General features: G+C 52.2%; 3 protein-coding genes across 10 annotated transcripts in view; 2 read left to right on the forward strand and 1 right to left on the reverse strand.

The window, feature by feature from the left end:
* Positions 1 to 4,126, forward strand: part of CHERP (calcium homeostasis endoplasmic reticulum protein) — a 19,191-nt gene extending 15,065 nt beyond the window's left edge. For both annotated transcript variants that reach the window (XM_020908660.2, XM_020908661.2), the window contains exons 12-17: positions 380 to 513; positions 1,168 to 1,254; positions 1,601 to 1,744; positions 1,827 to 1,943; positions 2,429 to 2,523; positions 2,788 to 4,126. In XM_020908660.2, coding sequence (XP_020764319.2) covers positions 380 to 513; positions 1,168 to 1,254; positions 1,601 to 1,744; positions 1,827 to 1,943; positions 2,429 to 2,523; positions 2,788 to 2,981 — 771 coding nt within the window. In that variant the 3' untranslated portion in view covers positions 2,982 to 4,126. The remainder of the gene's footprint in view (positions 1 to 379; positions 514 to 1,167; positions 1,255 to 1,600; positions 1,745 to 1,826; positions 1,944 to 2,428; positions 2,524 to 2,787) is intronic.
* C3H19orf44 (chromosome 3 C19orf44 homolog) lies at positions 3,389 to 24,334 on the reverse strand. 5 transcript variants are annotated; one of them, XM_070462329.1, is made up of 9 exons: positions 24,164 to 24,334; positions 21,563 to 21,632; positions 18,024 to 18,774; positions 15,648 to 15,960; positions 11,343 to 11,416; positions 9,846 to 10,263; positions 8,030 to 8,125; positions 6,215 to 6,381; positions 3,389 to 4,685 (listed from the first exon to the last, which is right to left on the reverse strand). In XM_070462329.1, exons 3-9 carry the CDS (start codon positions 18,771 to 18,773, stop codon positions 4,614 to 4,616), a joined length of 1,890 nt encoding a protein of 629 aa, XP_070318430.1. In that variant the 5' UTR covers position 18,774; positions 21,563 to 21,632; positions 24,164 to 24,334; the 3' UTR covers positions 3,389 to 4,613. The 5 variants fall into 5 exon arrangements, with proteins under 5 accessions (XP_070318430.1, XP_020764325.2, XP_020764324.2 ...); XM_020908666.2 differs by lacking the exon at positions 21,563 to 21,632 and having other exon boundaries at positions 24,164 to 24,333; XM_020908665.2 differs by lacking the exons at positions 21,563 to 21,632; positions 24,164 to 24,334 and adding an exon at positions 24,077 to 24,157.
* The window catches only part of CALR3 (calreticulin 3), a 27,008-nt gene continuing 26,519 nt past the window's right edge, over positions 24,310 to 24,798 (forward strand). For 2 of the 3 annotated variants that reach the window (XM_020908670.2, XM_020908669.2), the window contains exon 1: positions 24,320 to 24,602. In XM_020908670.2, coding sequence (XP_020764329.1) covers positions 24,512 to 24,602 — 91 coding nt within the window. In that variant the 5' untranslated portion in view covers positions 24,320 to 24,511. Of the gene's footprint in view, positions 24,603 to 24,798 lie in introns of all 3 variants that reach the window. The other variant, XM_070462366.1, reaches the window with a different exon arrangement.

Below are 24,798 nucleotides of genomic sequence, written 5' to 3' on the forward strand. Positions count from 1 at the left end.
CAGCGTGGAGAGCTAAAGGCCGAGGGGCCAGCAGGGCTGCCCTTGGGGTAGGAGCTGGAGCAGGAAAGGGGGCACAGAGCCCGGCCCCTGTGGTGGGCATCTGGAGTCCACAGAGTGTCTGGATAAACAGGGTCTGTGTATTTTTGGTAGAGAGAGAATTCTGTAGCTTTTCTTGGCTCCCATGGAGCCCTCGACCACCCCATTCAGGAACTGAATCATTGGTGTGGCTGAAGCCCTACAAGAGGATGGGGTTTCCCAAGAAGGGCTGCCTGAGGCACTCTGATGCCCAGGACAGCTGTCTGCTGCCCTGCAGTTCCCCGGGTGGGATGGGCCTGGGGTGGCTGAGGCAGGGGGCAGTGACAGCGTGTTTTTGCTGCAGCTGGAAGACCACGAGTACAAGCCTCTGGATCCTAAAGACATCCGCCTCCCACCCCCCATGCCGCCCAGTGAGAGGCTGCTGGCGGCCGTGGAGGCCTTCTACAGCCCGCCCTCCCACGACAGGCCCAGGAACAGGTATGGTGCTCCCGGAGTCCAGCTGCGGCGCTGGCAACAGGAGGGGAGGCTGCTGTCCCCTCCCGGCCTGTCCTCCCGAGTCTTACTTCACCAGAAACTCATAGCAGTCACACCTTCTTCCCTGGGGTGGTGTGAGGAATCGTGACTAGGCGGGCCCACTTCTCCCCCAGCTCGCATGTCACACGTGTGGTGCCCTCGATGAAAAGCTTTTACCACACTAGACAAGAGCTTCCCTCGGGAGGGTGTTTCAGAGACAGCCAGCTGCTGCCCAGCGGGCTTTGTCACAGGCGGCCCTCGGGAGCCTCCCCGCGGTGATCTCACTTCAGCAGATACCCTGCCGTGTGGCAGGGCACAGGCCTAGCTGCCGACATCAGGGTGCCTCAGCCCCCGTTACGGTAACCCGCAGGCCCTGCTCAGCTGTTCAGAGAAACCCCAGCCTGGAAAGGCAGGGAAGCCACGCAGGGCTCGGGGAGCATCCTGGGGCCCTCGGCCTGGCTCCTTCTCCGAGGGGCAGCCGTTGAGGCGAGCCCCCAAGGGCTTTCCCTGCTGGGCCCTCGCTCGGCATCCCGAGCGAGAGGGGCGGGCCTGTCGGGCAGGAGAAGGTCCCTGAGTGGGGAGACTCGGGCTCAGCCCCGGGACACCTGTGTCTTACAGCGAAGGCTGGGAGCAGAACGGTCTCTACGAGTTCTTCCGAGCAAAGATGAGGGCCCGGCGGAGGAAAGGCCAGGAGAAGAGGAACAGGTGAGAGCCGTGTCCCCCGTGGAGAGCCAGTCTCCATGGTCTCGTCCCGGGGCAGCCTGCAGGCAGCTCTCCTTGGCCCACAGGCTCGCGGTGGTGTCACGCCTGAGGCGAGGGGCAGGGATGGGGGTCAGTTCTGGTCTTTGCCTGGGTCTTGGGTGAAGCACCCTACGGTAAGGGTGCCGGGAGCCACTGCCCCCATGGCCAAGGTAATGTGGGACGCACCAGCACGCGCGCACAGCGTGCTGTTGTCTGTAAGCCTGACGGGAGAGGGTGCGTCTGCCCCCGCACTGGGCACCTCTAGGGCCAGGCTAGGGGTGTGTGCAGCTCACCAGGCCTCTCCCCGCAGTGGACCCTCACGGTCTCGGAGCAGATCCAAAAGCCGAGGGCGCTCCTCCTCGCGCTCCAACTCACGGTCCTCCAAGTCGTCCGGCTCCTACTCCAGGTCACGGTCCCGCTCCTGCTCCCGCTCCTACTCCCGCTCCAGATCCAGGTGAGCAGGGCTCCGCTGCTCAGGGCGCGAGGCCCGGGCTCCTCGCTGCTCATGCTGACCCTTCCCTCTCCCCGCCCCGCAGGAGCCGCAGCCGCTCCCGTTCCTCCGGAAGCCGCTCCCGCTCCCGCTCCCGCTCGAGGTCCAAGTCCTACTCCCCAGGAAGGAGGCACCGGTCGCGGTCCAGGAGCCCCACCCCGCCGTAAGATTTCTGTCTTAACTGTCCAATGACCTCTGGTAGCGCTGGAACCCTCTGATGCTTTGCTGTGAATGTTGACACGTGTCATTAGAAGACCCGCTCTAGGTGGCCCGCGCTGAGGCGGCACCTGGGGGCCCCGGGCGCTTGCTAGCGCAGTGACAGTGGCATCGCGTCTCACTCCTCGCTTTTATCTCTAGCGGTCACACTAAAGCCCAAGGCCAGGGCTGTGCTCTGTTCTCTAACCGTTTGACGGGTTCGATGTGGCCGGCCATTGCCACCAAGTGTGGGGCAGGGACCGGCATCTTAGGGTACCCCTTAACTGGCCGGCGAAGAGGATAAAGAAGGCGGCTAGAGACCGAAACGTGTGTCTGTGTGTCCGTCTCACGCTGGCGACCCTCCATAGAAGCCACATGCTGTAATATTCTAAGTTTTCATTCCAATAAATGTATCCGCTCTTTTGTAAAAGACGTTACCTGTCTTAATTTTAGTTCCTCGGCTGGTCTGGGTTCTAATTCAGCACCTCCTATACCGGACTCAAGGCTTGGGGAAGAGAACAAAGGACATCAGATGCTGGTGAAAATGGGTGAGCTTCCGGGGAGACTAGAGTCCGCTCCGGGCACTCAGGGTGTGGGGGGCTGAGGCAGGCAGAGGACGTTCCCACCTGGAAACAGAAACAGGAAGGGCGAACCTGTGGGGTCTTACGGGTGCTGAGTGCGTTAGTTTTAGGTTTGTGAGCTGCATGTCCTGGAACTCCCTGTAGGCATTTCCACTGAGCTGCTCATCAGGGTAAGGGCGCCACGTTGCGGGCTTCCCCTGGGTCGTAACCACTCATCCCTCTCTCCTTCAGGCTGGAGTGGATCCGGCGGCCTCGGCGTGAAAGAGCAAGGGATCCAGGACCCCATCAAGGGTGGGGACGTGCGGGACAAGTGGGACCAGTACAAGGGCGTGGGCGTGGCCCTGGACGACCCCTACGAGAACTACCGCAGGAACAAGAGCTACTCCTTCATCGCCCGCATGAAGGCCCGGGAGGAGTGCAAGTAGGCGCGCAGAGCCACCCTGCTGGGCTCACTGCCGGAGGATGGCAGGGGCAGCCCGGCTGTCTTGGGGAGCGACAGAGGAGGAAGACGGGCGCGGGTCTTGTGACCAGTGCCACGCTGGATGGTGCCGAAGGCCCAGGCCCCACCCGCAAACCAGCTCTAACGTAGCAGCAGGCATCACAAGGAGGTGCCCAGCCCATGCGGCCACAAGCTTATTTCCCTGGACAGTGAAGCAAGAGACACAAGACCCCTGGATAAAAACTCTCACCGTCTGAAGGCACGGCCGTCTCACTCTTCCCTCAGCCTGCGCCTCTGAAACCAGTGGGAGTGTGTGCAGGGGTCCTGCGCACGCACTCCAGGCCAGGCACTGGCACCACTCACTCGTTAAAAATGGAAAAAAGCAAAACCTGATTTGCAGTTAAACGAGGTTTTCATTTTTATTCCAAGTGGTTTAGTTTTAGAAAAAAAGAATACTGATCTAGGCTGATCCCCAGTGAGATAATTTGAAACCTGTTTCCTCTGAGACATAACAGCCCTTAATTCAGTTACTTTAGCTGCTTAAGTTGAGGATTTTTTTTTTCTTCTTTTTTTCTTTGAACATTAGCCATTTGCTGTTACCTGCAGAAACAAAAAGTTCTGAGGAAACTCACCTGAGGCATCTTCAGGTCACAGAACGATGACGCCCTTGGAGAACTTGTACCCTTAGCGTCTCTACTTGTGTTTTTCACTGAGAGGAACCCCACACCAGCACGTGTGAGACGGCCCGTTCTCATCCAGAGTGTGGGGCGCGAGCCCGGCCCTGCCTCCTGCTCTGTCACCTCCTTCGCCGTCCCCGCCTGCCCCCAGAGGTGGGAAGGCCAGAGGGAGCCGCCTCTGCCGGGAGCCGCCCTCCTCGGCATCCACGGGCAGCTTGGTGCGGTGCCGTTCATTTGTACAGAAACTTTTTTGGAAAATTCTTTTCAATAAGATGCAAAATCCTCTCCAACTTTTCAACCTGATAGGATACACTATTTGATTTTTGTTCTAGATTTCCTGTAGCTGTGAATTGTTCAAACCTGTCTGATTCAGGAAAAACTGTAAACATGTGTTGTTAACAATTTCTTGTGGATTTTACTGTTTTGCCTTCAAATAAAGACCTTTTTTTAAAGACCTTTTTCTCTGCGTGTTTAAATTAGAAGCGTGCTCAAGCTGAGGAGGGCGGGGAGGCGCGTCCTGAGTGCAGACTGTCTGAATCGTGGAGTTGGGTTGGAGCTCTGCCTGGGTATCTCACGGGGGTCCCCAGCGTGGATGCGTGGCCCTGCTCCCTCGTTAGTCGGGGGCTCCTCACCCCCACCATCTACTGAGCCTCTGAGAAGCCAGCACCTGCCCCGGTGGAGCCACTCCATGTGGCATCACCTGGCACGCTGGCATCCCCCCGTCCTGCGCGCGTGGTGACAGGCTCCACTTGGGTTCCACTTCACTGGCCTGTGCTGTCCTCTCCAACGACAGGCACGCCGACGGAACGGGGGCTACTCGGCTGGAAATGACTGGAGCGCCCCCACCCACCGAATGCCCCCCGGGGTCTCAGGGGTGAGTGTCACGGCTGGCGTATAGGACCAGCTCCTCAGAACCTCGGGTCCATCACCCCTCCTGGCATTCATAGCTCCTTCTTCACCTCCTCCAGAGCCTCCTCCATGGTCAACAGGGCGGGCCTGTGTCGTCTGATGTACTGCGGGGCAGAAGACACACAAGGAAGTCGTCACCACTGCTGCCTCCGCGTGCGGAGGCTCTGGGCCCTGCGGATAGCACCTGTCTGTCTCCAGGGGCTAAAAGGAAGCGTGATGGCATGCCAGGGGGCAATGCCGTGGAAACAAGAGGAGGGCTGAACCCGGGCAGGCACCCTGCAAGGGGCGAGCCCTGACTGGAAGGGGAGAGGGGCAGGGCTGCCCGGCTGCCCTCAGAGGACACAGGCTGGGGAGAAGGGCTCGGGGACCCCTCTCGGTGTGGGCCTGGAGGACAGCAGGCCACCAGCCACTCAGGGTCTGTGGGCAGAAGGAAGCTTCAGCTGCACTCAGCTCACACATGTCCAACGGCAGAACAAGTTCAAGGGCCCCTCGGGGGTGCCGTCAGCCAAGTCCAGAACATGGGAAAGTGTCGACAGCCTGTTTTCTTCCAACCAATAAACTTTAAGGAACAAGAGGTGGGGAAGGGGGGCTGGCCTGTAAGCAGCGGTTCTCAGAGTGGGTCCCCAGTGGGCCCGTGGGAGGAACACCCACTCCCAGGCCCACCCTACCACCAAGGCAAAGCCGGTGGTCAGGCCTTCGGGGGACTCACACTGCTCAGGGCTGCAAACCCCTGCTATATAGGTTAGGAGTCTAAAAAAATACTGAGCAAACTTGATGTAGGACTCTGAATACATGTGGAAAAAATAGGAAACGTACACCTTCTATGAGATGAGTGGAAATCTGAACACTGGACATCTAATAATGATAACAGGAAAGTTAGTTTGGTTTTGATATTACAGTGGCATTGTGATTATTATTTTTAAGTCCTTCCTAAGAAATACATACAAAAATATTTGTAGCTGAAATGCTAAAAACCACGCATAACAATTCATATGGTACGATGCCATTTCTATAAAGAAACACCTATCACATTATCATATTTAATACTATACCTATTCTATATATTTTATATGTTGTATAGAATATGTGACAATATTGTACACATGCTTAACAGTTTATATTTTACATAGGAGAAATCTGAAGAATATATATCAAGTTGGTAATAATTATCTCTGAAATTATGGAGAACTTTCTAAGTAACAGATCTCCAACACAATTTTTATAAAATAATGTTTTTGTCATCGGACAAAAAATGAATTTTGGAGGAGGAAAAAACATGATGAGTATGATATCCCCGGAGCACCAGCCCCCGGACTGGCGGCCCTCAGGAAGGGTCTGTGGAGGGGCAGGGCCCTCACCCAGGAGAAGGGCACCTTGGTCTGATGTCACACGGCACCCCTGCCCCAGCCCTGGTCATGGCCAAGGACAGAAAGGGGCTCCTTCAGCCAGGACCGAAGGGGGCTGGGGCCCCAGCATTCCCAGCATCCCAGTTTGAGCCCTGGAAGGCCCCTGCCCTCTCCCCCATGGAAGTGGGAGCCCCGGAAGCCCCCTGCCCTCCCCCCCATGGAAGTGGGAGCCCCGGAAGCCCCCTGCCCTCTCTCCCCCATGGAAGTGGGAGCAGTGCCGTGGTCACCTCTTTGGTTTCCTCCAGGGTGTGGTAGTGGAATGAGTCTCCATCCAGGGAGCGCAGGAGGGACGCGTGCAGGTGCCGGCTGGCCTCGATGAACTGCTGCGTCAGGCTCAGTTGCTGCTTCAGCACATCGTTGAGTGCGAACACGGCTGGGCTATATGCAGTCAGGGCTGCCACCCCAGCTTCGGATCAGTTGTCGGCCCCAGCCCCCAGCCCTCACCGCACCCCATGGGCAGCCCTGCACCCCCACCCCTCAGCTGTGGCAGGATGCCCTCTGCAGGTACTGCCCCCTCCAGAAGCAGCAGCGGCCTCGCCTCATTATGTGCCTTTCTACTCAGTGGTAGATGAACTGCGGTCTCTGACCTGTGTGTGGGTCTCACACACTCACACACCCTCACACACCTGGCCCCCAGGCACCACCGGAAGCCTCAACCTCGGCGTCCAACACGAGGGAGGAAGGCCAGGACATGGCTCTCCAGGCAGTGCAGCCTCATGGTGTGGCTCTAACTCTCCTGAATTGCACACTTCAAAATAAGGAAGAGGGGAACTTTTACACTACGTCTGTTTGAACGTGTGGGGCTTCCTGGTGGCCCAGCAGTAAAGAATCCACATGCAGTGTAGGAGATGGGTCTATCCCTGGGCTGACAAGACCCCCTGAAGGAGGCACAGCAACCCGCTCCAGCGTCTTGCCTGGAGAACCCCACGGAAAGAGGGGCCTGGCAGGCCGCGGTCCAGGACAGAGGGGCCTGGCGGGCCGCGGTCCAGGACAGAGGGGCCTGGCGGGCCGCGGTCCACGGGGTTGCAGAGGCAGACACGAGTGAAGCAACTGAGCAGGCACCCATGCATGTTTAGACACGTAATTAAAATAATTTAAAATGCAATTAAAATAAAATTTTTAGGGACTTCCCTAATGGTCCAGTGGTTAGGGCTCCAAGCTTCCACTGCAGAGGGCACGGGTTTGATCCCTGGTGAGGAAACTAAGATCCTACATGCCACATGGCATGGCCAAAAAAATTTTTTTAATATTTATATAAAAATTTAACAAAATAAAAGTACAATTAAAAATAACTGCAATGGTTAAAAATGATCATTACTAAAAAATGATCATTACTAAGACTATACTCATGGAAAAGTCACTGAGGTCAATATTATGTTTAAAAAAAGGATGAGGGGTTTTTTTTAAAGATATAAACATTTCACTTATGACCAATATATTTTAACATCTTCATCTTCTAAAAATGGTAAGAAAAAGAACAGGTTCCAGAGGACCCCTGGCTTCTGTCATGTGAGCCATCAGTGGCCCCAGGTCCCCGTGGGTGGGACACCCTACAGTGACTGTCACCTCTTCACTGGCGCCTTCCTCTCACCCCAGGCTTGGCGGGGGCCTCCCCAAGGCCCCGTGACTCCTCCACACTCAGCAAGGAGGCAGGGGCCATGTCCATGGGACTGGGCCCTTCAGTACTGGATGAGTGCCTTCTGGAGGAAACCAGCTATGGAATCTGGAGAGAAAGGCTCAGAGGGAACACACAAAGATGGCCCTGTCGGGGCGGAAGGCTCGCGAGTCTCCCTGCTAACCCTCCTGTTTTCTCCAACACGGGTGTCCTATTGCAAGACAGACAAGGTTCTGGGACACTCAGTCTGTCATCTGGGAGCCCAGAAATTGTGGCAGTTACCTGTGGCTGTGACCATCCCCACCAACAGATTCTCCAAACCCAGCACCCTAGGAGCGGCCGTACACCTCCAAGGGTGGACATGAAATTGCAGGTAAAATGTGTCCGCTTCACCTAAAGGGACCCACAAGGTGAGCTGGGCTGTTACCTTCTATGGCATCTGCGCTGATGACATGGCTGGCAATGGGTGCCGGGTCCACGTAGGCACCTCCTAGGGCTGGTCCGATGGCTGCCACGCCGGCCGCTGCTCCAGACACAGGAGGAGAGGTGAGTGGGCAGGGCCCAGAGCAATGACTTTCTCATAAACAGGTAAGATGCTGAAATAGGCTATGTGAGTCTGTCTTTTTCTCTTTCTGAATGTGATGGCCACTCTCCTTGCTTTTTTTAATCATTCCGCTTCTTAAAGTTTCCCCAAACCTGCCTCCATCTTTCTGGTAGGTTCTCCCTGTTCAATACACAGGTCAGGTGAGCTGGCTGAAGCAGTCACTCAGCTCAGGGCGGCTGCCCTTCCCTGGATGGGCCCTCCTCTGACAGTCACTTGTGAGCTTTAGATGTTCCCTGGGCTCTTAACAGGCTGATTTATTTACGCTGCCTTTTTTCTCCTTCCTTTTGATGTCAGGCCTAATCTAGGAAATCAGCACCACGAAAGCATGTCTAAATTGCCCAGGAAGAAACAAACGTGCGCCCATTTGCTGCCCAAAGGCTCTGTTGTCAGAAAGGCAGCAGGAAGACATGGGGAGGGACTTGGAGGTTTCTGAGTCACAGAGCCAGGGTTTAAAATCCTCTTGAACACCTTCCAGTGATTCTACTGGGCCCACCTGACTGACCTGCCTCCCTGAGAAACAGAACAGTCCCACCCCTTGGCCAGGTGCAAGGTCTGGACAGAAATATCATGAAGCCCCCAGATTCAAATGAGCAGATCAAGCAAGAACATGCAGGGATTTCCCTGATGGTCCAGTGGTTAAGAATCCACCTTCCAAGGCAGGTTCAGTCCCTGGTCCAGGAAGTAAGTTCCCATGTGCCGTGGGGCAACTAAGCCTGAGTGCTGCAACTAGAGAAAAACCCACCTGCCTCAATGAAGAGCCCATGCGCTGCAACAAGGACCCAGCACAGCCAAAATAAACACATAAACGTTAGAAAGCAGGACTCGCACCCCAGTGCACAGCCCTGGAAGAAGCTCTATCTGCATCGTGGATGTCGTCTAGACCAGGGGTCCCCAACCTTTCTGGCATCAGGGACTGGTTTTGTAGAAGACAATTTTTCCACCAATTGGGGTGGGGGTGGTGATGCGGGGGGACAGTTTGGGGATGACTCAAGCGCATTACATTTGTTATGCTGCCGCTGATCGGACAGGAGGCAGAGCTCAGGCGGTAATGCAAGTGATGGGGAGCAGCCGTAAATACAGAAGATGCTTCGCTCACCCACCACTCACCCGCTCACCTCCTGCTGTACAACCAGGTTCCTACAGACCACAGACCTGTAATGGTCTGTGGCCTGGAGGTTGGGGACCCCTGGTCTTGACGAGAAAAAGGAGCAGCGCGTGTGTGCACGCAAAGTTGCGACCCCAGAGCATCTGCGGATGCGCTGTCCTGGAAGGCGGTCCCTGTCACACCTGACGTTTTGGGCGGGGTCACTCTCTGGTGGGGCCTTCCTGGCCACTGCAGGGTGCTGAGCAGCGGCCCAGCCTCCACCCAGAGACAGTCGGTCACCCACCCACTGGGGCCAGGATCAGCCCCACTGACAACCACTGCTTTAGTCTTTGGTTTGAAACTTTCCAGTGTTTGGATGCTTGGGAGACAGTGGGGAATACCCAGGGAGCTCCCCTTTTCTGTGGAAGAGGAAACAGGCAGCTGAGGTCCCACCAGCTGGCTGATGACAGCCCAGACCTCCTGGTCCGGGGGCTCCTGCCGATCACTGCCTCGGGCCTGCCCCTCCCTCCTCCGACCCTCAGGCCACGTCCTTACCCTCAGCCCACTGGTAGGTGAAGGCGGGGTCGGGTGTCTGCACGGCCGTCTCCTTCACCATGACTCTTGGGACACCCGTGGCCCGCTTCTTCTGCGACTTGGGACTTGAGGGAGGGAGGTCTGACTTCAGACTTGCAGAAAATTCAGACTGAGTGGCCAGTGTCCTGTCGGGAGACTCCTCTGAACAGGCCGTTGACTCAGATGCTGTGGGACTGGGGGATTTTTCAAAATCTTCTGAGTAAGTCAAGCTCCCCGCGCTGGCCACAGGTTCCAGAGACGTCGGCCCCAGGCAACAAATGCCCTGGGGCCCAGGGGACGAGGCTGACGGCTCACTCAGGCGCTCAGAGATCTCGCTCTCAGAGTGGGGATCTCTTGCCCAGGGCCTTCTACTGGATGCCTTGCCCCCCTGACCTTCTTCCTAAAATGAAGGATGGCAAAGGTAACTGGAAAGTATTTTCGAATGAGCAACACAATCAAAATTTACACAATCAAAATACCACTGCATTAGAAGTGAGGGCACCCCGGGGACCCAGCAGGTGAGGGTCTACACGGTTGTTTCTAGATTTGGGCAGGCCAAGTATTGTGAGCAGGATTCTTAAAACCCTTCAGCACGAAGCTGCTGCACTTAACACTGATAGTGTGAGCATGTGTTAGCAGCAGGTGGGTGAAATGTGTTGTGTCATTATTATGTTTTATTAAAACCTGTGCTGGGACTTCCCTGGTGTTCCAGTGGTTAAGAATCTGCACTTCTATTGGAAGGGGCACTGGTTTGAACCCTGGTTGGGGAACCCTGGTGGGGGAACCCTGATACAGTAACCCTGGTGGATCCTGCATGTCAATCCTGAATGCTGCATGGCGCTGATAGTGAAGTGGTTACTAATACAGCAAGAATCACCACGGGGCACTGGAATAAATACAGGTCAGTGCAGGAACTGCTGTGGGGAGGCTGAAGTGGGACCTGCTCTAATCATCTGATACGTTAAATAACTCCTCTCTTATCACCTGAAATCAGGGTCTCTGCACATTGACACGTTGACATTCAAGACACAAATACTCTCTGCAGTGGGGGCCACCCTGTGCTCTTTGGGACACTGAGTGGCATCTCTGACCATCGCCTACTCGAGGCCAGCAGCACCCAGCACCACAGTTATGGCCACAATGTCGTCAGACATCGCCAAGAGTTCCCAGGTGAGAATTGCTGACCTAAATGAAGCATCACGGTTGCAAACCGTTCCACATAAAGATCTAAAGTGAAAAATCAACTGAGGGACTCCCCTGGTGGTCCAATGACTAAGACCCCAAGCTCCCAATTCAGGGGGCCCGGGTTCAATCCCTGGTCGGGAAACTAAGATCCCACATGCTACAACTAAAGAGTCCAACAATGAAGACAGAATATCCTGCATGCCGCTACTAAGACCCGGCCCCGCCAGAGTAGTAAAATAAATAAATAAATCTTTTTTTAAAAAAATAAACAAAAAATTGGTTCACTGTACTTACTTTCCATTCCAAGTCTGATTTCTCACTGACAGCTGGAGCCAGATCATCCAGGGATAAAATGTTTATTCTAAAATCTGTAATTAAAAATGTAACATGGCAATATTTACTCATTCACTCCACAGGTATTGACCATCGTTTTGAAGGAACTGGGCTAAGAGCTAGGGATGGGAAGATGCAAAAGTGTGCAGCCCTTGCCCTCAGAAAGCTAGCCCGGGCATCTGAGCGCTTTTTCTTTAAAGGACGAGGTAGTAAGTATTAATAGTCTGGGCTTTTTCAGGCTAGTCTGTCTCTCTCACCATGGTTCAGCTCTTCCCTTGTGATGAGAAAGCCACCAAGGACCGTGTGTAAACAAATTGAGTGTGTCTGTGTCCCAATAAAATTTTACTTATAAAAACAGGCAATGGGAAGAGCTTCCCTGGTGGTCCAGTGGTTAAGAATACACCTTGCAATGCAGGGGATGCAGGTTCGATCCCCGGTCAGGGAGCTAAGATCCAAAAAGTAGTGGTTGTGGTGGTTTAGTCGCCCAGGTGTGTCTGACTCTTTTGACCCCCAAGGACTATAGCCCATCAGGCTCCTCTAGCCATGGCATTCTCCAGGCAAGAATACTGGAGTGGGTCGCCACTTCCTTCTTCAGGAAAATCTGAAAAATAGAGAAGCAAGGAAAAAAAGAAAAACAGGCCAGAAGCTTCCCAGCCCCTGGCTTACACAGAGCAGCTCACAATGCAAAGAGGGAAGCGCAGTGGTAAGTGTGCTTGAGGTAGGAGGGGCGGGCCCTCTGCTGGGAGAGTGGCACCTCATCCTAGGTTCTCATTTAAAGCAAGTTAAGGGCACGGGGGGTCTTTCCTGGGGGCTCAGACGGTAAAGAATCTGTCTCTAGTGCAGGAGACCCAGGTTCAATCCCTGGGTCGGGAAGATCCCCTGAAGGAGGGCATGGCAACTCACTCCGGTATTCTTGCCTAGAGAATTACATGGACAGAGGAGCCTGGCGGGTTACAAAGAATTGGGGTTGCAAAGAACTGGACAGGACTGAGTGACTCACACTTTCACTTTCGTTTCAAGCTCAGAACTGCCCCTTTGTGGTGCCAGCTAGCCAGCTGCCAATGCCTGAAAGCCACGGGTGCAGGTTACTACAAGAGGAAGGCTCCACGTAGTTCTAGTGCCCCGTCAACATGTGGGCCTGTTCCTCCCTGGGAGGAGGAAGGCTGATGGGCAGCCAGGGTCAGGAGCAACTCCACCACATGGCTCATTTCATGACTGAAGCACAGAGGCTGTGTGTGTGTGATGCGAGGGGGATGGGGGTGTCCCCACTGCAGGGCCTCAAAACCCAAGCAGGTACATGATCCAACCCCGGCTGAGTTGGGTGGACACTTGGTGGGGCCTCCAAGGTGTCTTAGGAAGGGGTTTCTACGGAGAGCACCATGTAAGGGGCTTCCATGGAGCAGCCTGGCTGGGCTGGAGGGATGAGTCTCCCGGAGGAGGCAGGATGTGACCCGCAACTCCAGGAACAGACAGGGGACAGTCAGCAGGAGCAGCAGGAGCAGCTGTAGCAGCGCCCACCACATAGGAGGCACAGAGCTGGAGGTGAACGGGAGATGGAAGACTGAGCGGCTCACTCTTTCTGGTAAAGTCAGCTAAGTGCAATCCCAAACGCCAGGCCACCCCAGCGACGTGCCAGGCCACCCCAGCGACGTAAGACCGAAACAAAAGCCCAGCTCATCACTTCAGTGCTGAGGGCTCAGTCCGCCTCTGAGCTCCTCCGACACTGCCAGTTGCCAGCATGCCTGTGGCACACAGGTCCTGAGATGCGTTCACGGACAAGCCTCTGAACTAAGCCATCGTGGCCGGCTTGGGCCAAGGCACCGCAGGAGACCGTGGACTGGCAACATCACTGTCATGTCGGCCAACCCCGCCTCTCACAGGCTTCCTGTGTGGGAGGCCCTTCTTCCCATGCAGCAGGCACTCCACGTGCACTAGCTCACTGTCGTGGCTCCGCCACGTTACAGACGAGGAAACTGAGACACCGAGAGCCTGAGGCCGTGTGGCCAGAAGACAGCAGAGCAGGGATGTCCACCCCACAGAGTGTGCGCTAGTCACTCAGTCTCGTCCGACTCTTGGCGACCCCACGGACTGCAGCCCTCCAGGCTCCTCTGTCCACGGAATTCTGGCAAGAATACCAGAGCAGGTTGCCATTCCCTTCTCCAGGGGATCTTCCCGACCCAGGGATCAAACACGGGTCTCCCACATCACAGGCAGGTTCTTTACAGTCTGAGCCACCAGGGAAGCCCCCACCCCAGGTGGGCTGGACCCCCAAACTCAGACTTGTCCTCATCACTCCTTGCTGCCTTCCTCTCTTGAAGCTGCATCTGGAGGGGAAGGTGGGGTCTGGACATGGAGGGGGCCACTCCCAGCCAGCAGCGTGGGCTGAGGGGCAGCCTGGAGGGGCGGTCAGGGAGGGCCAGAACCCAGGTCTGGCGTTCCTGTCGGTTGCCATGTCGGCCAACCCTGACTCTCACAGGCTTCCTGTGCAGGTACGCCCACCTTCTCATCCACACCCACAGGGCTAGCCAAGACACCCATCACCATCTCCTTGGGCCTGAAGACCTGAGCCAACAGCAGTGAGGTGCCACATGGCATCCAGTAGATGGTGGCCCCCGAGGGGGCTCCAAGGGGGCTTTCTCGCACCCTCAAGCCCATCCCCCTGCACAGGGAGGGGTCTTTGGCTGGCTGTGCTTCTCCTCCCTGCCCCTACATCATGGTGCCTTAGCATCTTGGATTTTCTTTGGGGGGGAAGGGGCACACCATGCAGCCTGTGGGATCTTAGTTCCCCGACCAGGGACTGAACCTGTGACCCTGCAGTGAAAGTGCAGAGTCTTAACCACTGGACCACCAAGGAAGTCCCGCATCTTGAATATTTTGAGCTGCAGGAATCTGAGACACAGAAGGGGCTGCAAGGACTCCCTGACCTCCTCCGAAGCAAGCCGTAAGACCCTCAGGTAAGACTCACCTTCCCTTTACCTGGGGGAAAGGAGCATCCTTATGTCCTAGATGGGGGGAGCTGAACCACCCCCACTAGCAGGCTTTGCTACATCTCCACTCATCTACTGCTATCCTTCTGTCACATTCTCCCAGGACTCTCCACTGCTTATCACACCCAGCAGGAGGCATCACCGTTTCTTTACATTTTCATTTCCTTATAAAGGCTCCTGGGTCACATAAAACTTATATGAAATACTTATTAAATCTCAGAATGCTTTTCTCCTGTTAACCTGTCTTTGGTTACAGAGCCCCAGCCGAGAACTCAAAAGGACACAGGGGGAAAGCTAATTTCCCTCCCCTACCACTGATTCACAGGCTAAAGATTATCCCAGCACCTGGGACTTGGGGGCAGGGGCGGGGCAAGTTTGCGTGTTTGTCATCGTGCTCTTGACACCATCATGCCTGGCACCTGCTGGCAAACAGCAGGCACTCAACCCAGTTATTTAACTGGGTTTTGATGGTAAGGAAACCACAGAGGGGAGAAATCCATGTTGGCTGCCCATCTTTTCTTTCTGTTCTTTTCTTAAAAACATACGGTATTAAAACTCATGTTGGGGACTTCCCTGATGGTCCAGTGGTTAAGAATCTGCCTTCCCGGCTATACCCCAATACAACATAAAAATATTTTCTTTTTTAAAAAGAAAAGATCTGGGGAGTTCATTAAGGAGGAGAATTAAAAAAAAAAAGAATCCACCCTGGCTACCACTGCAGGGGGATGGGGGTTCGATCCCCGGTCAGGGAACGAAGACCCTGGCCACTGCTATGAAGACCCAGCACAGCCAAAAGTAAAAAATAAACAAATACATAAAAAATCATGTTGAATGATGGTGAAATAACAAAAATGTCTGTGACTGCTTAGAGGGTGGTTTCGTTTTCTGCATTTAAAAAGGAAAGGAAGCACACTTCTCTTTTACAACAAGGAAAACTTTCTCTCATATGAGGCTCTAGGAGGATTTGCTTTCACTCTGTCACTAGGCAGGGTCACTAAATGAAGACTTTAAAGATAGAACGGGGACTTCCCTAGTGTTCCAGTGGTTAAGACTGCATTTCAGACACACGGATGCGGGGGATCAGGGAACTAAGAGCCCCCATGCCCCAAGGGGAGAAAGAAATCTGACTTGTCCCCTCAACTAGGAAACAGGGTGTGGAAAAGCTGAGAGTGCCTTGCACCCCTCGTGATAATACCCTGTGACCATCACGCTGGTGACCCTAAAGGCAGTCTCGCCCTCCCTGCCCAGGGTGACAACTCTGCACAGGGATGAGGGCTACCGTTCAGACTGTCATCGGTGGCTTCTGAGGGAGGCTCCTCCTGGGGCCCAGGCTCGCTCCTTCTCAGGGAGGATGAGAGCTCGTCGTCCCCCGTGGTCGAGGGCACTGACTCCGGAAAGGCACCAGGGATGGAAAGTGACACCGTGCGGGAGGCAGACATGTGCGTCTGTGGGGAGCGAGTTCTCAAGCCAGCACCATGAAGGGTCCCATCTGCTGACTGTGAGGTTGACAGCCATGAAGTGGGGAAGGGCTTTGAGCTGGGAAGATCCTTGATGGGCCGTGAAAGGGCCCTCAGTGGAGTTGGGATTTCATTCTACGTGGGCGGAAACAAAAGAAGGGAAATTAACGAAACATATGCTAAGTCCTGATCAAGCAACATTGAGGTTGGTGAACAGTGTGAGACCTCATGATGACCATTAACCGCTCTCTACCCCTTTCTCTCTTCTCCCCTCTTCTATGGAAGTTGAGGGACAACATTTAGGCAAGATAATCCTGGGATTAGAAATACTCAGAAGTATTGCTTAGCTTTCAAATTGTGTCTGACTCTTTGCAAGCTCAGAGACTGTAGCCTACCGGCCTCCTCAGTCCATGGGATTTCCCAGGCAAGAATGCTGGAGTGGGTTGCCACTTCCTTCTCCAGGGGATCTTCCTGACCCAGGGATTGAACCCACGATGCCTGCTTGACTGGAGAAAGAAATGGTGACCCACTCCAGTATTCTTGCCTGGGAAATCCCATGGACAGAGTGGCTTGGTGGGCGACAGTCCACAGGGGTTGCAAACAGTCAGACAAACTTAGTCACAAGAGTGACTAAGCAAAATTGGCCAAAGTACCTCTTCTGTAATTTCCCTTAATAACAAGTGTTGGTGAAGATGTGGAGAAATTGGGACCCTCATACACTGCTGATGGGTATGTAAAACAGTGCAGCCACTGTGGGAAACAGTTTGTCTGTTCCTCAATCAGGTACACACAGACTTACTATAGGACACAACAGCTCTGCTCCTAGGAAAAACCCTAAGAATTGAAAACTGGGACTCAAACAGATACTTGTAACACTATTCACAATTGCCAAAAGGTGGAAACAGCCCAGATGTCCATCAGTGGATGAGTAGATAAACACAATGTGGTCCATCCACACAATGGAATATTACTCTGCCATAAAAATGAATGAAGCATTGACACATGCTACAACGCGCGTGAACCCCAAAAGCATCATGCTAAGGGAAAGAAACTGGACACAAAAGGTCACAGGTTGAATGATTCCACTGGAGAAATGTCCAGAACAGGCAAACCCACGGAGGCAGAAAGCAGATTAGTGGTTATTAGGGTCTGGAAGACAGGGAAACAGGGAGTGATTACTTGGTGCACGTGTCTATGCTAAATCACTTCAGTCATGGCAACTCTTTGAGGCCCTATGGACGGCAGCCGATCAGGCTCCACCGTCCACAACATTCTCCAGGCAGGAATGCTGGAGTGGGTTGCCCTGCCCTCCTCCAGGGGATCTTCCCGACCCAGGGATCAAACCTGCGTCTCCGGCGACTCCTGCACTGTAGGCAGATTCTCTACCACTGGGCCAACAGGGAAGACAGAGAGTAACCAGCAGCGGTTTACTTTCGGGAGGATGGAAATGTTTGCAATGCAACAGGTGGCAGTTACACAACATTGTTGAATGTACTAAATGCCACTGAACTGTTCATTTTTAATAGGTTAATTTTAGGTTACAGGAATGGCACCTCAATTAAAAAAAAAAAAAGGAAATGGAGCCTTCCCAAGTTAGTGATTCCCATATAATACAACCAGCAAGCAGGCGTGGGTCACCGACGGCAGTGACCACGGTGGGGGTTGGATCAGTCATACAAAGTGCCGTCCTGTGGGGTATACAGTTACCAGCTCCACATACTGCAAAACCACCTGATGTGTCTGAAATCCAGTCCCTTACAGAGCAGACCAGGAGTGGGTCCCCGTGATTGGCTGAAACCCAACCCTTCCTCATCCAACACTCTCTCAAGCAGCTTATGGGTGATGGAGCTCATCAGAAGACTCTAGTGCTATGACATAAAGGTACAAATGCAAAGTATTAATACAAACAAGTACAAAATAAATGAGTGCAAAATGTAGGGATGTCCCTGGTGGTCCAGTGGTTAAGAATCCATCTTGCAATGCAGGGGATGGATGCAGGTTCGATTCCTGGTTGGGGAATTAAGATCCCACATGCCACAGAGTAACCTGTGTTGCCAAATACTGAGCCCAAGAGCTCCGGAGCCGTGCGCTAGAACTAGAGTCCCCGCACCACAAGGAAGATGCCACGTGCCACAACTACGACCTGATGCAGCCAAGTAAATAAAAAACAAAAATGGATAAGTACAGGCAAACCTTACCGAGACTGGTTTTGTTTGTTCTTTCTCACTGGCTTTGGTGCTGGTGAAACCCTGATTGGTGGGTGTTTCTTTTTCCCTGGAAGATTCTATCAGGCTCCCTAGCAACTCTTTCATTTCCTCTTCATCACTGTCTGTAGAATCCGGTGTTCTAGGGGGTTGTCTCTCCTTGGGTCTTTGAGCATCCCTCTCCTTCCCAGCCTGGGCTTCCACGGCTATCTTTGCCACCCCTGCTTCTCTCTTCTTTAGAAACCTACTGGCCTTCCCACTCGGCATGTCTGTCTCAGGGACAGGAATTTCAGGGGCCCGTTCCGGGGAGGGTCGTCCTGAGTTCTGTGAAGAAAGGTCAGTCGTCCTCCTGGGGGGCGCTCCCTCTGCTCTGCTAGGGAGCCAGTCCTCGTGTTCCGTGTCTGATGGATCCATCCGCACCTTCCGGTTCCTGATCCTGGTCTCTATCTGCGCCAGCTTCGTGAGCGCCGCGTTGGCTCTGACCTTGGAGGCAGTGGTTGACGGTCTACTTGAAGAGCACCAGGGCTCGCTCCCCAGGACAGCGTTGTCTTTCGGCAGGAAGTGTTTTCCACCCAGAGTCTGGTTTCTTTTTAAAAATCTGCTGGGACCAGGTGCTATTTTGGTAAGACTTCTACTGATACCAGAGTTCCGCATGTCCTCCATCTTTGAGTCTTCTAAGGAAATATCACTGAGGTCGCCAAAGATGCCACGCACAGGACGGCTGGGTTTTCTTATCGAAGCCATTCTAGGGAGTAAAGACAGAAAACTTAAGAATCAGAACACCTGATGTTCATACTGCCAGTTCAGATCTCAACACCTCCCGCCACTTGGGAGAGACCACATACCCTTTTGCCATCTGGCCAGAGCCGCCCCTCCAAGCCTGATGACCACCATGAAAATAAGACACCTGGGACTTCCCTGGTGGCACAGTGGATAAGAATCCGCCTGCCAGTGCAGGGGACACAGGTTCGATCCCTGGTCCAGGAAGATTCCAGATGCCACAGAGTAACTAAGCCCAAGCACCACAAGTTCTAAAGCCTGTGTGCCCTCGAGTATGTGCTCCACAAGAGAAGCCACCCCAATGAGAAGCCCATGCACCGCAGCAAAGAGTAGCCCCCGCTTGCCGCAACTAGAGAAAGCCCTGGAGCAGCAACTAAGACCCAGGGCAGCCAAAAAATAAATTTAAAATATATAAATAAGACACCTGGTATGTTACCACTGAATTACCCTTTAGGGCCAGGTATTAAGTGACACATGTTACATATTAAAGACAAAAGTTAGTGATTCTCAGGCCCCAGCAGGATGCCCGGTACTCCACTCAGAACTGCAGTATCTCATTTAACTCTCACTCGACCCTGTGAGTTAGTTATTGTCATCCCTCTCTCATAGAGGAGAGGAAGGAAATGAAGGCTCCAGCAGGTTAGGTCCTGATCAGTGAGTTGTTATTGTTGTTCAGTTGCTAAGTCGTGTCTGATTCTTTGAGACCCCATGGACTGCAGCACGCCAGGCTCCCCTGTTCTTCACTGGTACCCAGTTTGCTCAAACTCATGTCCACTGAATCGATAATGCCATCCAACCATCTCATCCTCTGTCGCCCCCTTCTCCTGCCCTCAAGTCTTTCCCAGCATCAGGGTCTTTTCCAGTGAGTCGTCTCTTCACATCAGGTGGCAAAAGTATTAGAGTTTCACCATCAGTTCTTCCAATGAATACTCAGGGTTGATTTCCTTTAAGATTGACTGATTTGATCTCCCTGCAGTCCAAGGGACTCTCAAGAGTCTTCTCTAGCACCACAGTTCAAAAGCATCACCTCTTTGGCACTCAGCCTTCTTTATGGTCCAACTCTCAGATCTGTACGTGACTACTGGAAAAACCACAGCTTTGACTGCATGGCCAGTGAGTAGTAGAGTCAAATTCAGAGCTTAGGCTAATTCCAAAGATCTCACTCACCCCCAGAGTTCTTTACTGTCTCTCCAGCTGCCCCACTTCAACTCCGAGTCAGTCCTACTCCCCAGTTGCACCCCACGTCCGGTCTCCTCCTCTATCCAAGTGTCCTCAGTTCTCTCAAAAAAAAAGAGCTGTTGAGCTTTCGGCTTTTGGCTTGGAAGAGGCCAAGGTGCAACTTTCTACGGTCATCCCGAATCCAGGTTCATCCGACACCAGCCGCCTCCACCATGCTGCCTAAGTTCGACCTCAATGAGATCAAAATTGCGTACCTGAGGGGCACCAGTGGGGAGGTCGGTGCCACGTCTGCCCTGGCCCCCAAGATCCGCCCTCCAAAAAAGGTCAGTGATGACATCGCCAAGGCAACTGGTGATTGGAAGGGTCTGAGGATTATAGTGAAACTGACCATTCAGAACAGACAAGCCCAGATTGAGGTGGCACCTTCTGCTTTTGCCCTGATCATCAAAGCCCTCAAGGAACCACCAAAGGACAGAAAGAAGCAGAAAAACATTAAGCACAGTGGAAACATCACTTTTGATGAGATCATCAATACTGCCCGGCAGATGTGGCATCGGTCTCTAGCTAGAGAACTTTCTGGAACCATTAAAGCGATCCTGGGGACAGCCCAGTCTGTGGGTTGCGATGTTGATGGCGGCCACCCTTATGACATCATAGATGATATTAACAGTGGTGTGGTGGAGTGCCCAGCTAGTTAAGAACGGCAAAGGAAAAAGAAAAATAAAGGATTATTTGACAACCAAAAAAAGAAAAAAGAGCTGCTGATCGCCTGCCCTGGTAGTCCAGTGGTTAAGACTCCACGCTCCCAATGCAGGAGGTCCGAGTTCAACCCCTGGTCAAGGAACTAAGATCCTGCATGCCACACAGTGAGGCTAAGTAAATAAAAATAGTTTTAAAAATTGGCTGTATTAAGTTGTTTTTGAAATTCAGTCTGTATGTCTAATGAGCTCCCAAGAAGTCTTATTTTACTTAGTATAAGAACCAGTGCCCAGGAGGACTAGGGGCTTTGGACAGACAGGCCGCCCTCTCCTCCCATCCTGCACAATATGTCAGCTGTGTGTTGTGCGTGCGTGCTAGTGTATATTTTTCTGGGGAGAAGGGCCTGAGTTTTCATCGTATTCTCAGAGTTCTCGTGTACCCCGAAAGAATATGAACAATCCATTGAAAGATTTACCAAGGTTTCAGAAGATTTTAAAGCCTTGGGGAAAAAATGGCATGGGTGGGTGTCTGCTGCAGGCCCTTTAGTGAAGAACGTGGCAATGGCCATGAAAATGTGAAATGCACAGAACCATGACCCCACAATTCCACATCTTGGAATTTATCTATAATAATTACGTTCTCAAGGTCACATAGAGATGTCCAAGGAATGTCTTGGCAGCATTATTTGTACTGATCACAAACACAGGCCCAGTGAGGTCCAGACAACCACAGGCACACAATGGAATATTAGGCAGCCATTAATGGAAGGGGGAAAATCTGTGTGCATAACATCTCCAGCATAATGGTCTGTGAGGCAGAAAAGACGAGCTGTAGAACCATGCCTCAGCTCCATACTGTTTGAATGTGGGACTTGCCTGGTGGTCCACTGGTTAAGACTTTGTGCTTCCAACGCAGAGGGCACAGGTTCAACCCCTGATCAGAGAACTAAAATCCCACATCCCGAACAGTGCAGCCAAAAAAAAAAGAAAAATACTGTTTGAATGTTCTATCAAGACTGTATTTGTTACTTTTATTAAAAAACAAAAAAGTACTGTGAGACCCAAAAAAGCCTTTTCCCCCCTCTCTATCCACTTGGAAAACTACTTTATTAGGATTACCAGAATAAATAGAGGACAGTTATTTGAATTTCAGATAAACAGCAAATAATTTTTAAAAATTAAGTATGACCCAAATATTTTAAGGTAAAATGTTCTGAACATTTGATACTAAAAGGCATGTGTTCCAAATATCTTTATGTTAAAAAATTATGTTTATCTGAAATTGAAATTCAACTGAGTGTCCAGTATTCTGAGTTGTTAAAATTGGCAACTGTACATCTTATACACCTTTTAAAGCTGAGTTCAAATATTTTGTGCAAGGCAAAGCATTTAACCCAGTCCCGAAGATTCTGACAAGAATGAATTATTTTTATTATCTTACTGTCTGTTTCTCTGATGAGTGTGCTTGCTTTCTTATCCCCATCTTAACAATTCATATACTAAGAGTGCCCAACATAGGCTTGACCACAGGGGTCAGTGAATGGAAAACCACACAGAATTCCTAGTGGGAGTGACCCTGGTCAGGTTACTTAACCACTGTGCCTCAGTTTGCTCATCTGTAAAAAAGGAATAACAGGATTCCTGTGTTCCTCATAGGAATCCCATGTTCAGTATGGGGCACGGAATAAGCATACAATAAAATTTAGATAGCTGTCATGATGGTATTGGGGGGGCTTCCCAAGTAGCTCAGTGGTAAAGAATCTGCCTACCAATGCAAGAGATGAGGGTTCAACCCCTGGGTGGGGAAGATTCCTTGGAGAAGGAAATGGCAACCCACACCAGTATTCTTGCCTGGGAAGTCCTATGGACAAAGGAGCCTGACAGGCTACAGTCCATGGGATCGGGAAAGAGTTGGACACGACTTAGTAACTAAACAAAACAATAACAATGACAGTATTTGGACTACCTGCATAACGGGCTAACTTTTAGCTGCAGGGACATGGTGAAGGGGAAGTGGAAAGCACTGGAACAACATCAACAGCTATCTCTGTGAATATTTTTGTAGTTAAGGCTCCAGGCCATTCCGTGCTGGCCAGAGGGCAAGCTTGACCCCCAGGGCAGGTTTTCTGGCATCTAGTTCTTCTGAAAGGTTTAAAATAAATAAACTAAAAAAAAAGAGGAGGGGGGAATTTCTCTGGTGGCCTAGTGGTTAGGATTAGGGGTTGGGATTCAGTCCCTGATCCGGGAAGTGATATCCTGCAAGCCCCATAGATCAGCCAAATAAAAGAATCAAAAAAAAAAAAAATTAATGTTTAAAAGGGTAAATTTCATGTTATGTACACTTTACCACAACTAAAATAGATATGTATTTTTTAATTAAAATTTTTTTATTGAAGTATAGTTGATTTACAATATTGTGTTAGCTTCAGAAACATGTATTTTTTTTGTAAAAACACATTGTAAACTCACAATTAAAAATAAACCAATAGGCAAAATATATGAACTGATATTTCACACAAAAAATACACAAATGGCCAAGAAGCATGTAATAAGATGCTCAACATCATCCATGAGGGGAATTCAAATCAAAGCCACTATGAGATCCCACTTCACACCCACTAGAGAGACCTGTAATCAAAAGTACAGAAATGAACACGTGGTTGGTGAGGATGTGAAGATATTAGATAGAACCTTCACACCCCTTGGAGGAGACTGTAAAACGATGCAACTGCCAACCTGGAAAACAGTCTGGTAGGTCCTCAAAAAGTTAAACATAGTTACCATAGGACCCATGAATTTCAATCCCGTTCAGCCCAAGATAACTGAAATGTAACAGTTCTTATTCATAATACACAAAAACTGGCAACAATCCAAACAGCCATTAACTAGTGAATGGATGAGCACTATTAAGTAATAAAAATGAACAGATAATGATACTCACAACATGCACACTAAGTGAAAATACCACGTGATGCAAAAAACCACACACCCTATTATTCCAGTTACAAGGACTGTCCAGAAGAGGCAAATCCACAAACTCACAAAGCCCATCGGTGGTTGCCTGGGACTGCGGGTGGTAGCAGGGATGGAGAGATGAGGTGACCCACAAGTTCGAAAGCTGGATGGCGGTGATGTTTGCACCATTTGGTAAATTTTTATTAAAATAACGGAATTGTAAGCTTAAAAGGGGTGAATTGTACCGTATGTAGATGAGTTATCGATAAAGCTGTTAAAAAACAAACCAATTTTTGAAAATAGGGGCGCCCCTCAGACCAGCGAGTTGTTCCCCAAGGCCTGAAGCGACCCACACTGGACCATCTCTCCAGTGCGCCTCAGACGGCGAAACTGAGGCTTGAGGCCCCTGAACCGCCCTCCTGCTGCCCGACCTACTCAGCTCCAGAGCGCGGCCCGTTTCCCTCAAATCCTCTCCCGAGCCCAGGCATCAAGCCCGGCCACCGCCCAGCCAACCCCGCCAACCTCCTCCCGCGAAGTCCTTCCGCGGAGGCTGCCGCCGCTCCCGGTGGAACACTCGTGCCAGAGGGGACCGTTGCCCTCGGCAACGGCGCCAGGGCGAAAGAGACTACATCTCCCGGGTCACCCCGCGCCCTGAAGACCAATAGCACTCCAGGTCACAATAGCAAGGCATTGTGGGAGTGGTAGTTTTGGGGCGGGCCTGGCGTGCACCGCGCGTCAGAGCCCAATGGAGTCTCGGGTCATAATCGCGAGGCGTGACGGGAGCTGTAGTTCCGGGACGGGCCCGGCGGACCGCGGAGACCGCTGGACGCACAAGAGGCAGTTGTGAGAAGAAGTGGTGCCGCACGGTCCATGGCCGCGCCTCGAGTTCCGCTCTGGGCAATCTGTGTGCTGCGGGTGGCGCTGGCCACCGTCTACTTCCAAGAGGAATTTCTAGATGGAGGTGAAGGGGCGACGCCGATGGTGGCGGGGGTGTAAGCTCCCGTATACCCCGTTGCCCATAGGATGGCCTGAGTTGCCATTTGGCACCGGCCTTTAGACGAAGGATCGGTGGTATCAAAACCCTGAAGCTTCGAAGCCTCGAGCGTCCCCATCATTCTCCCCACGACACAAATTAACAGTTTTCAGCCCTAACCTGT

This window comes from Odocoileus virginianus, chromosome 3 (assembly GCF_023699985.2).
Source record: "Odocoileus virginianus isolate 20LAN1187 ecotype Illinois chromosome 3, Ovbor_1.2, whole genome shotgun sequence".
NCBI classification, from domain to species: Eukaryota; Metazoa; Chordata; class Mammalia; order Artiodactyla; family Cervidae; genus Odocoileus; species Odocoileus virginianus.

Excerpts from the sequence above, each read along its gene's own strand:
- C3H19orf44 (XM_020908663.2), bottom strand. The coding sequence starts at position 20,379 with ATGGTCAGTTTCACTATAATCCTCAGACCCTTCCAATCACCAGTTGCC. Across the intron at positions 15,961-18,023 it reads AACAAACAAAACCAGTCTCG|AATGAAATCCCAACTCCACT; the intron begins GTAAGGTTTGCC and ends CCGCCCACGTAG. Across the intron at positions 4,686-6,214 it reads CCCTGGAGGAAACCAAAGAG|TACATCAGACGACACAGGCC; the intron begins GTGACCACGGCA and ends TCTGCCCCGCAG.